The sequence below is a fragment of the Palaemon carinicauda genome, chromosome 26 (assembly GCF_036898095.1).
Source record: "Palaemon carinicauda isolate YSFRI2023 chromosome 26, ASM3689809v2, whole genome shotgun sequence".
Taxonomy (NCBI): Eukaryota; Metazoa; Arthropoda; class Malacostraca; order Decapoda; family Palaemonidae; genus Palaemon; species Palaemon carinicauda.
In genome coordinates this window covers 100,686,776-100,699,016 of record NC_090750.1, presented here as the reverse complement: position 1 = coordinate 100,699,016, position 12,241 = coordinate 100,686,776, and the positions used below count along the sequence as shown (strand labels likewise).

The following is a 12,241-nucleotide window of genomic DNA, read 5'->3' as shown; positions in this document are numbered from 1 at the left end:
CTTGAAAATGCAGTATTTCTTCAGTTATCATAAACTTTGATAATATTTACATTTTAATATAAAACAAATTGTGAGCAAAGGCATCTGTATAGATTCCATGAGTTGCAACACAAAGTTATCATTAAACCTTTCAGTGCTAGCCTAAACCTCGGAGAGAGTACACGTTTGAGTTTGACCTCTGACATTTGCTGGCTTTTACGTCTGTTTTTCTTGGTTTCGGCAAGAATTTCATCATACTAAAGAGGAAAAGACAATTTCAACATCTAGAGAAGCAAGGTTAGGGGCTCTGAGTGGCACTTAATTAGTGAGTTGACGTCTTCCATCGTCACGTCAGAGAAACCTTTGTTGGCTATTAACCGTGCCAGCCTCACATCCTTATCTACTGTGGAGTGGTGAACGTCTGGCGTAAATCCCTCATAGTCATGAACAACGTCTGGCTACAATTTTCTCCAACTTGTATTCAGTGTTTGCTCTTTCATCTCATTAAGAGCTTTCTAAATGTTGGCCAGGCACGTCGCAGTGTTGTATTCCCGCCAGTATCTCTTGAGGCTAAAGTCCTCATTGCCTTCGTCGATGGAGGAGATGAGGCCCTCCATCGTGGACCTCGTGTAGAGCGCCTTGAAGGCCCGAATAACCCGCTGATCCATTGGTTATATGAGGGAAGTGGTGTTGGGGGGCAGGAACTCCACTGGGAGGTCTGTTGCATGTCCTCCTGCACAGTCCATCAAGAGGAGGACCTTAAAGGGCAGCCCATTCTCCTCGAGGTACAGCTTCTCCTGCGGGATAAAGCAGTTCACAAACCAGTCAAGTGTAAGGGCTTTGGTTATCCATGCCTTTTTATTACTCGTCCAGCAGACGGGCTGCAAGGCTTTGTTTTTGTTTTTCAAAGTCCAAGGATTCAAGGACTTGTAAATTAAGCAGGGCTTGAGCATGAAGACCGCGACATTCCCGTAAATGAGGAGAGTGACGCAATCTTTGTGGGCCTTGAACCCTGGCTTCTTCACTTCATCATTGTAAAGGAACGTCCGGGACGGCATCCTCTTCCAGGAGAGGCCAGTCTCATCCATATTGAACACCTCTGGGAGATAGCCAGCTTCTTTAATCAATTTCGGGAACTCGTCCTCGACGTAACGAAGAGCTGCCTCTTGGTCTGCCGAGGTGGCCTCCCCATACAAAGGAACGCTGTGAAGGCCAAACCTCCTCTTGAATTTCTTGAACCAGCCCTTGCTGTCAACAAAACCACGTTTTTCTCATGGGGCAGGATCATCTTTGTAGTCATTATCACCTTTGTCGTCTTCGTTTTATTTTCCTTCAGGAACAAGGTTATCATACAGGGTTTTGGCTTTGGTTCGAATCATGTTGGTATTGAGACTAACCTTTTTTTCCCGACAGTCCGATATCCACATTGATAACGCATTTTCCATTTGCACAATCGTCTTATTATGACGAATCACAATGCGCTTAGTGTCCATGGAGAATGTTATTGAGGCAGTTTTACGGACTTTCATTTCATCTTTTTTTATGTAGCGAACCGTCGATTCATTCACTCTGTAAATTCGGGCAACAGATGTACAGCTACTGCCTGCCTTAAGCATGTCCAATAATTTCACTTTCTGGTTCACCATCATAATTTTTCACTTCTTCTTGGGTTCACTAGAGGATGTAGAGGGTAGAGGGCATTTAGGAGCCATTTTCAAGGGCGTCACAAGCACCATCTTGCACTAAAAAGCACAAGAAAACAGTAAAAGTTCCATGTGGCAAGACTAAGCAACACGAGCGAGAGAGAACAATGAATGCGGTCTCCCTTCGCGGGACGTACAGCAGGGAGAGATGCTGGGTAAAGCATCTCGGCGGCTCGGCCAATTAGCTTGCGAGATTCTGGAGCCAAGATGGGCAGCGAATCAGAGAGGTGGATTTTGAGTTGCGCGTCATCTCCGTGTTGATACCTGATGTTCTAATGTACTCTATCTGCCTTCTGCTAGCGCCCGCGTAACTTTCGCACCATTTTTTCTAATTTTTGATGAATATTTTTGGAAATCCGCGATGCACTGAGGGCGTGAAACATGAGGCATGAAATGGTGAGGGACTACTGTATTTCATTTCATTTATAGTTAACACAGAGAAAAAAAATTCTGATTCTTACATAACCTCATACTTTCATTATTCATCAGTTTTTATCTCTCATCAATAGGTTGTGCGAATGATATTAGAATGGTGCTACAAAAGTATGTACAACCTTATGGTACAAAGAGAAACGAGAGCTGCTGACAATCGTCGACTTCTTGAGAAACGTATCCGTGTGGCCACAATTGTGGAGAATCTTAAACAGTCGGGTGGTACTGAAGAACAAATTCAAGAGGTAAGCTCTTTTGTCATACTTTACTAATTTTATATAGCATTTAGTATATTATTGAACTGACTGGCATGGGTTGGAATTGCTGTACTAACTTGTGAAGAACTCAAGGTCAGATTATTTGTTTATGTAACTTTCAAAATACTCTACAGATTATATCTTTCCAGATTTATGTTACATTTTTATCCTTTCTCCTGGATACTATTAACCTTAAATCCTACAGCTTTCCTTCCTTTAAAGAAGCTGTTTAGATGCCATTTCCTCTCTCATGTTAAAAGTATTTAGTTATCTCAGAAGGTGACTTAATTCAAAAGAATCTGTTTAGGGAAAATAAAGACCAAAAAAAAAGGAATGGTAATTTTGAAACTTTTCATGTCTTAACTCACCCAATGTTCATTTTTATTCTTCTCGGGAAGCTCGGTTTATCAACATTTCCCCTTAAAATTTGAAAAATTACCCATCATTTCTATGAATCTCCCCTAATGTTCATATTTCTTCTCCAGAAGTTTGGTTTAATTGACACATCATGAAATTTTCCAATTTTCTTTTGCTTCAATGAATACTTGCCCTTAACAAAGGAATGGAATCCTTTAGTAGTAAGTGGTAAGAAGACCAGGGTTAGAATCTTTTAGTAGTAAGTGGTAAGTAGGCCAGGGTTACTGTGGCAGATACTCTTTGTCTTTAGTTATCTCCATTGATCGGACGTTCTGCAGTTGTTTACATACTGTGCAGTATGATTTTTCCCCAGGTTTAATTAGTAATTGTTGTTCGGATTGTACACATGAGATATTTCTGGGAGATCATATTTCATATTCCCATTGTGCATCATATCATTGGCAACACAGTGATTTAAATAATCATCATGAAGAGTGCATTTCAATCTTGGTACCACTCATAGAAAAGTATGTTTTAATGGGTGTCGATCAATTTAGTAGTTCTGAGTGCAAAATAAAAATTGCTATTAGTTCAGGAGAGAAGCCATAGTGTTACGGGCCACTGGTTCGAGTCCGGCCTTGCTTAAGGGACTCAAGGGCCATAACAAAACAAATAATAATGGTAGGTCGCCAGTCAGCAATGATACAAGGAATACTGACAAAATTATATATTTACAATAATATTTAAATAGAAATAAATGAAAGGGGAGCACAGCAGATAACTATTTTAGTTTGAGCCACGAGGAGCTTCGAATGGAGTTTGGTTGGCCGTGGATGAAACGCCAGCACAGCAATCACGTTCCCTGGAAGGGGGAAATAAATTGAATTATTAACAGCACACTTACTTCTACCGGCTGGGAACACGATGAAGTCGTGTGGTTAAAACCTTTAAGCAAATTAAATGAAAATGCAAAGCCTAGGGATTTAAACGTTACACATGGGAATCAACACTGTCACAGGGTGAATGTATTAAAACTAGGACTAAACTGCACACGTGGTCTGGGTATAGGGGGATAGGATACAAGGTTCAGTGGGTAGGATTTTCTTTAGAGGATAAGGAAAAATGGGGTGTGATAATGAAGGGATGGCAGGTTGGGTAAGGATATTGAGAATCTCAAAATCAAACGCCTTACCTTTAGTAAAAATGACTCTGGTTTCTTTCCCTTGTGGAAAGATGTAGACAGAGGTCCTGCCTCCCTGATGTCTTGAGGGTGAAGAGAGAGGATGTTTCCCTCAAGGAGGTTGAGTGAAGAAGAGGAGATGTTCTCCTTATGGGTGCTGACTTACGAAGAAGGATCTCCCGTTTTCCCTGGGTAGATCAACCCCACTTGACCCCCAATTGAGGGGGGGCGGGTAGGGGGGACTGGCCTGACTGGTGTCCTATTGGTCAGGCTTGGTCACGTGTCCCACATCCTTCACAGCTCGCTTCCCTCCTCCTGGGACCTCGATGTCGTCACGTGACTCGAAGGTAGCTGAAATTGAGATCTCAGGGGGAGTAGACTGGTATAGGATGGTTGGAGGGGGGTGAGACTCTGGGTAGGGTCCCAAAACTCGTGGCATTTTGACTCATGCTTGCTGGCGGGATCCTTTGTTATTTGAAAAAGGTGGCGAAATGACCGCCATTACTAACAGCCCCCCATTTTAGCAGAGATTTTGTCCTAAACAGGACAAGAACTCTGCAAGCAAGGTCTGAAGCCACTAGCCTTAATGACTCCTCCCTCAGTGAGTCTCACCACGATAATGGATAAATATCTACGCTGCAACTAGGGTCATCATTTTACATTATTTTGACAGTAGATTAACTTTAAGTGCCACGTAGAAATAAGTATGCTGGCTGTGAGGCAGCAACTGAAAAATTAAAAAATGCAAAATGGAAAATTAAAATGTAAAAAAAAAGGTTAAAGTTAAGTGACCTAGTGCAGTGGTAGGCATAAAATTGAAGAAAATTGGCTTATATGCAAAGAAAGATAAAATAAATACATAAAAATAAATTAAATGCAAATAATGATGCCAAGATGGCTCCTCAAGTTTATTTACCTGGGGAGACACCAAGGCCAATTAAAATTTTTCCATACAACCTAAATTAACCTACTGACTATGGCTACGCTATGGTCATGGCACTGTGCATTGGGCACTAATGCCGGGAAAACACATCTCTGTCACCTGAGTTCTTTAGGCGCTTGACCTTCCAGTTGTAGTTCTGGAGGTCTATGCCCCACCTCATGAGCCCCTTATTCCCATTACGTAGCTCAGTCAAGTAGGTTAGAGGATTACGGTCCTTTAGGAATGTCAGTGGGAACTTTTGGTCCGTACAATAGGATCCAAGATGCTCAAGAGATGAGCCCATGCCTGAGAGCTCATTCTCTTGAGTTTGGAGTTTATCCCATGTCTGGAAGAAATTCAAGTAAACCCCACAGTTGGGAATTCCTGCTTGCACCTGGTGAAGCCAAAAATGAATTATGAGTATGGTCAGAGGTCGTGACTCCTCTGCCATGAAGTGGGAACCTTCGTCCTTCTGAAATGTGGCTAGGAAGCCAAACCAATAAAAGAATTGTGTCAGTTCTGTGACACTAATGGATGGGATGAGTTGGAGCGAGGCCCTCAGCATTATTTGCTTATAGTTACCGGAGACTGGGCAAGGATGGCAGGATGCTAAGTAAGCCTTAACAATCTCGTGCAAGCGCAGCCAGAATTGATGCTGGATCATCTGGGTAGGACCTGTTACTCCAAAGTGTCCTCCCAGTCTCTCATGGGCCACGCCTAGCATCGACAAGCGGAGATTACAGGGGACAACTACTTTCCGGCACGAGACCTTAACAGGGTCGTGAGAACCTCGGGTGATCTTAAGGGGCACCTCATCCCCTAGCAGGAACTCAGCCTTAGAGGGGTTATTTATTTCCACCTCGCTCAGGTAGGTGGGTGCCCTGTGGTTTATTGCCATCTCACCCATCAGCTGGAATCTGCTGAGCTGTGCTTGGCTCCTGATGGTCTCTTGGTTCTCCTCTGAGACCTCTGGTCTGTTGGAAAGCATCATTGCTTTAGCTGGGGAGCACTCTCGGGTACGGGGCTTAAACTCATTGCTGGAAAGGGGAGACTCTTGGGCCTCCTCCCTTAGCCAAGCTACCTCACCCAGGTCAATGGTACCTAGCCAGTCGTCTTCCCCTGCAGGTTGCGTCCTCACAGTTTTAGGCTCCGGCTTGGCAGCCTTCATGCACCTGAGGGGCACTCGCTGTACACCCTTCACTGGCTTTTGACCCAAGCTTGAGTTGTAGCCCTCACGTGCGAGATCACTCCCTGCCCCCAGTCCACACTTCTTGCCGAGCTGGGACATGGTCGCCTTCAGTTCCGCTGTAGGGAGTTCCTTGGTGAACCCTTCAATGCACTGGTTTTCTCTGCAGTTGTCCTGCTGGTCGTTGGCACCATTAGGTTGAGGTAGCGAGTTACTGAGCTGGGCTAATCGAGCGTCTATTTCCCGCTTCTTTAATTCATACGCTCTCTCTCTTTCATACCGCATCCTTTCTTGCTCTGTCCTTCTCCGGGTTTTGTCTTCATTCATGAGCTCCCGCACATACCTTCGCAATGCTTCTCCCTCATAGCCTTGTCGTTCTGCCAAATCCACAAATGAGCTAATCTCAGCAGCAGTCATTTTGCTAATTTTTGTGGAGACAGCAACAAGAACAAACTCAACAGCACAAGGTACTGTGTTGACCGTGCAAGAAATTACACGGAGGGGAAAGACGCTCTAGCCTTACGCAAGAGACTCGTGGAAGGAAGGATGAAGATGGAGCTGGGGAAAATGCACACAGGCTGCGAAAAATGCCTTTCGAGAAAGAATTATCACCAAATATAGCAAGCCTTGCAAGTAATTGAACAGGAGCCTAACTTGAAAACCAGCGCCACGAAAATGGTTGAGCTTAGGCTGTCCGGTTGTAATGCATCCAAACAAGTAATGATATATATGACCACTGTACTACACAATAAAAAATGGAATCACCACTATACAGTAGGTGACCCTCTGGGCTAGTCAGGGAAAAATGAGGTCACAACTATGGGTGACACTATGCTGGATGAAATAAAATGGAATCACAACTATGGGTGAACCTTTATACTAGTCATAAAAGAAATGGAATCACCACAATGGGTGAATCTCTATGCTAGTACAAAAAAATATGTAATCACAGCAATGGGTGAACCTCTATGCTAGTCTTTTGAAAAAATGGAATCACAACAATGGGTGAAACTCTATGCTAGTCATAAAAAATGGAATCACAAGAATGGGTGAATCTCTATGCTAGTCATAAAAAAACGGAATCACAACAATGGGTGAATCTCTATGCTAGTACAAAAAAAATGTAATCACAACAATGGGTGAAACTCTATGCTAGTCTTTTGAAAAAAAATGGAATCAAAACAATGGGTGAATTCCTATGCTAGTCATAAAAAAACGGACTCACAACAATGGGTGAATCTCTATGCTAGTCTTTAAAGAATTGGAATCACAACAATGAATGACCCTCTGTGCTAGTCTTAAGGAAAAAAATGGAATCTCCACGATGTGTGACCCTCCTATGCTAGTCTTAAGGAAAAAAAATGGAATCTCCACGATGTGTGACCCTCCTATGCTAGTCTTAAGTAAAAAAAATGGAATCTCCACGTTGTGTGACCCTCCTATGCTAGTCTTAAGGAAAAAAAAATGGAATCTCCACGATGTGTGACCCTCCTATGCTAGTCTTAAGGAAAAAAAAATGGAATCTCCACGATGTGTGACCCTCCTATGCTAGTCTTAAGGAAAAAAATGGAATCTCCTTGATGTGTGACCCTCCTATGCTAGTCTTAAGGAAAAAAAATGGAATCTCCACGATGTGTGACCCTCCTATGCTAGTCTTAAGGAAAAAAAATGGAATCTCCACGTTGTGTGACCCTCCTATGCTAGTCTTAAGGAAAAAAAATGGAATCTCCACGATGTGTGACCCTCCTATGCTAGTCTTAAGTAAAAAAAATGGAATCTCCACGTTGTGTGACCCTCCTATGCTAGTCTTAAGGAAAAAAAATGGAATCTCCACGATGTGTGACCCTCCTATGCTAGTCTTAAGTAAAAAAAATGGAATCTCCACGTTGTGTGACCCTCCTATGCTAGTCTTAAGGAAAAAAAATGGAATCTCCACGATGTGTGACCCTCCTATGCTAGTCTTAAGGAAAAAAAAATGGAATCTCCACGATGTGTGACCCTCCTATGCTAGTCTTAAGGAAAAAAAATGGAATCTCCTTGATGTGTGACCCTCCTATGCTAGTCTTAAGGAAAAAAAATGGAATCTCCACGATGTGTGACCCTCCTATGCTAGTCTTAAGGAAAAAAAATGGAATCTCCACGATGTGTGACCCTCCTATGCTAGTCTTAAGGAAAAAAAATGGGATCCCCACGATGTGTGACCCTCCTATGCTAGTCTTAAGGAAAAAAATGGAATCTCCACGATGTGTGACCCTCCTATGCTAGTCTTAAGGAAAAAAAATGGAATCTCCACGATGTGTGACCCTCCTATGCTAGTCTTAAGGAAAAAAATTGGAATCTCCACGATGTGTGACCCTCCTATGTTAGTCTTAAGGAAAAAAAAATGGAATCTCCACGATGTGTGACCCTCCTATGCTAGTCTTAAGGAAAAAAAATGGAATCTCCACGATGTGTGACCCTCCTATGCTAGTCTTAAGGAAAAAATGGAATCTCCACGATGTGTGACCCTCCTATGCTAGTCTTAAGGAAAAAAAATGGATCTGTAAAAATGTGGGGGTGCGTTCTTGCAACACCACCACTTGCAACTCTGACTTTAAAGCAAGTTTGTATTTATACTTAAAGTATAACAAATTAAAATAAAACAGACAATGTCACTGAGATTGCTTAATGCTTCGTTAAAACCTCAGCCCCTTTACATACCTTCCCTTTAGAAAAAAATGAATTTAATAAATTACACTCCCAAATATTTTATCTTAATGATCCTATACCCTGACTGAAAAAATTTAAATTAAATGTGACATCATAAGTCCTTTATCTTTAGGTTAACCATATTACACAGTCTAACGAAAATTATCCCCTTCAAAAAAATGTACATAAAAATAATATCCCACGAGAAAGTAATAAAAAGAAATTACATACCCTTACTTGTCAAAAGGAAAAATTGAAAAAATGAATGCCACGTGCGCTTATGGTTACCAACACAGGAAATTAACACGTGTTTTAGTCTACCACGGTTTCTTCCTAAAATTTCGTGAGTTTCACTTCACTTTTTTTTAAAAAAAACACAAAATAACACATTCACTTAATGCACAATATATATAATAAATGAAAATTTTAACCACTTTGATAATAAACACTCAGAAAGAAAAAAAAACAGAACACAAATTCTTTTCACGCGGTTGGCTATCCTGATAAACAACAGGACTAATATCTACCACGCGGTTTTCAAAACAAAAGGGTTCGCGGTACGAACACGCACTAGTAAACACAAAACTTTAACAATGAGAATAGAATGCTTTTGCTGTTTTCTTCCACGGTTCCAACTCCAGTGATTATATAATTCACTTAAAATGAAATTGAGGTTCGTCAAGTCGCTAAAGACAGAAAAAAGGGGGGAATTTGACTTTGATAAAATTAATTTTAAATTACTGTCTTAGCGAATCCTGGCATTTGGTCGCCAATATGTTACGGGCCACTGGTTCGAGTCCGGCCTTGCTTAAGGGACTCAAGGGCCATAACAAAACAAATAATAATGGTAGGTCGCCAGTCAGCAATGATACAAGGAATACTGACAAAATTATATATTTACAATAATATTTAAATAGAAATAAATGAAAGGGGAGCACAGCAGATAACTATTTTAGTTTGAGCCACGAGGAGCTTCGAATGGAGTTTGGTTGGCCGTGGATGAAACGCCAGCACAGCAATCACGTTCCCTGGAAGGGGGAAATAAATTGAATTATTAACAGCACACTTACTTCTACCGGCTGGGAACACGATGAAGTCGTGTGGTTAAAACCTTTAAGCAAATTAAATGAAAATGCAAAGCTTAGGGATTTAAACGTTACACATGGGAATCAACACTGTCACAGGGTGAATGTATTAAAACTAGGACTAAACTGCACACGTGGTCTGGGTATAGGGGGATAGGATACAAGGTTCAGTGGGTAGGATTTTCTTTAGAGGATAAGGAAAAATGGGGTGTGATAATGAAGGGATGGCAGGTTGGGTAAGGATATTGAGAATCTCAAAATCAAACGCCTTACCTTTAGTAAAAATGACTCTGGTTTCTTTCCCTTGTGGAAAGATGTAGACAGAGGTCCTGCCTCCCTGATGTCTTGAGGGTGAAGAGAGAGGATGTTTCCCTCAAGGAGGTTGAGTGAAGAAGAGGAGATGTTCTCCTTATGGGTGCTGACTTACGAAGAAGGATCTCCCGTTTTCCCTGGGTAGATCAACCCCACTTGACCCCCAATTGAGGGGGGGCGGGTAGGGGGGACTGGCCTGACTGGTGTCCTATTGGTCAGGCTTGGTCACGTGTCCCACATCCTTCACAGCTCGCTTCCCTCCTCCTGGGACCTCGATGTCGTCACGTGACTCGAAGGTAGCTGAAATTGAGATCTCAGGGGGAGTAGACTGGTATAGGATGGTTGGAGGGGGGTGAGACTCTGGGTAGGGTCCCAAAACTCGTGGCATTTTGACTCATGCTTGCTGGCGGGATCCTTTGTTATTTGAAAAAGGTGGCGAAATGACCGCCATTACTAACAATAGTGATGAGCTTTACAAGCTCTTGACATCACTAGCTTCCTTTGTTAAAACTCAGAAGTTCAGTGGCAATTTTTGTCCTTCATACCCCATTGCCAAATCTAACCTACCCTCCCAAAGTCAATCTGATATTAATAGTGTTTCATTCAGTAAAGATTCTGAAAGTACACTGCACTCTATAGATTTTGAAGCCTCACACAAAGCCTCAAAATATTTATATACTTTAGTACTTTTTGCTGTAAACCCATACTTTAGTTTTATCTGCTGCTAAACCCTTACAAACCCCCAATTCTAGCACACTACAAGACAACTAGATTGTGAGCCATAATATTAAGTTGGTTGTCTTGATCCTAATTAATATCCACTCACCAAAGTAAGCGCTTCTCATCAGTCTCATATTACCGCTACTTATATGGATGGCGTGGCATACTGCATAACTCCTTTAAACTCTGAAGGGGTGAACCCAAGTTTCATCTAAAAAAAATTTTCATCATGTTTCAGACAACAGTGTACTGTATACCATTTGCTTGCAAGTTCGGACACTATTTCATATCAAATTAACGTTAGCATGGTAAACGTAGCCACTATTACACCTAAAACTACAAAAGTCCATGCTCTCCCACTGTTATCCCCCTTTTCAAATGGTAAACAAACTAAGAAATTGGGTGATTTTCATACATCGTCTCCTGCAGGACAGGAAAATTAGAAAGATAAAAACTCGGAGACAGACAATGAAAGTGAGGAATTATCACCTTTTGAGTTTTTATCAATCTTATTGCTGAGATATATCCTTATAAATTTATTAAGGGAAGTTTGGAAGTCTCTTATTCTACCAAATAGAAAAGTAGCTACTTCCAGGACAGTTTACTCATGTCATCCCTCTAACTTCATTAGTGATAGATTAATGAAATTGTTCAGGTTCATGTTTAGTGATCTTTTTCATGCTAATTTGTACAAGACTAATCAGTTACCTGACCTTGTCTTTGATTGTGATTTAGTAGCCAGTCCTGATTCAATCACTGTTCCTCATAAAAGAAAATATCTAAATTAAGGTTATGCAAGTTAGTTAACTAGATAGATGTTAATTGTAGGTAATAAGAAGGGAGTGTAATTTAATTACTTTCCTTAGCAGATTCTGTTATAAGGGTTCTTTATAATATTATAAAAAAAAAGAAATTGCAAGACATTAGGATTTGGATGTAATTTTAGATTATCTGAACTGCTTAGATAAAACTCTGTCAGATAGTACTTAATCAAGCATTATCAGCCTTTTTGCACTTTGTGATTAAGAGAGGAGAGCAGATAAGTACATCTACGATAGGTAGGTTCAGTATCAGGTACAAAAACAAAAATGGTTCTCTACTGATTTGGGACCTGTTATGTGTAGTTAACATTGATAAAGTAGTTGCTAAAGTAGAAAACATAACTCAAACTGATGTTCTAAGATCAGTTTCTAAAAATACTCAGACTTTCTGATTGTGGTTCAGATTTCTTAAACTCAGACTTGCAAATAAGAGGCCATTTTATTCAAGAGAATTCCGTAACAGTAAACGTTCAAGATTGATTACCAACCGAACATGAAAACCAGTAGGGAGAAGTGTCCCCTTTTTCCCATATGGTAAAGACTATAGCTTGACTCATGGGCATTGCCTGTGGTCAACGAAGGCTACCAAATCCCAGTAA

General features: G+C 41.2%; 1 protein-coding gene across 1 annotated transcript in view; it reads left to right on the top strand.

Moving 5' to 3' along the window:
• The window catches only part of Polr3C (RNA polymerase III subunit C), a 155,482-nt gene that overhangs the window by 115,453 nt on the left and 27,788 nt on the right, over positions 1-12,241 (top strand). Inside the window, exon 9 of the mRNA XM_068350018.1 lies at positions 2,192-2,359. Coding sequence (XP_068206119.1) covers positions 2,192-2,359 — 168 coding nt within the window. The remainder of the gene's footprint in view (positions 1-2,191; positions 2,360-12,241) is intronic.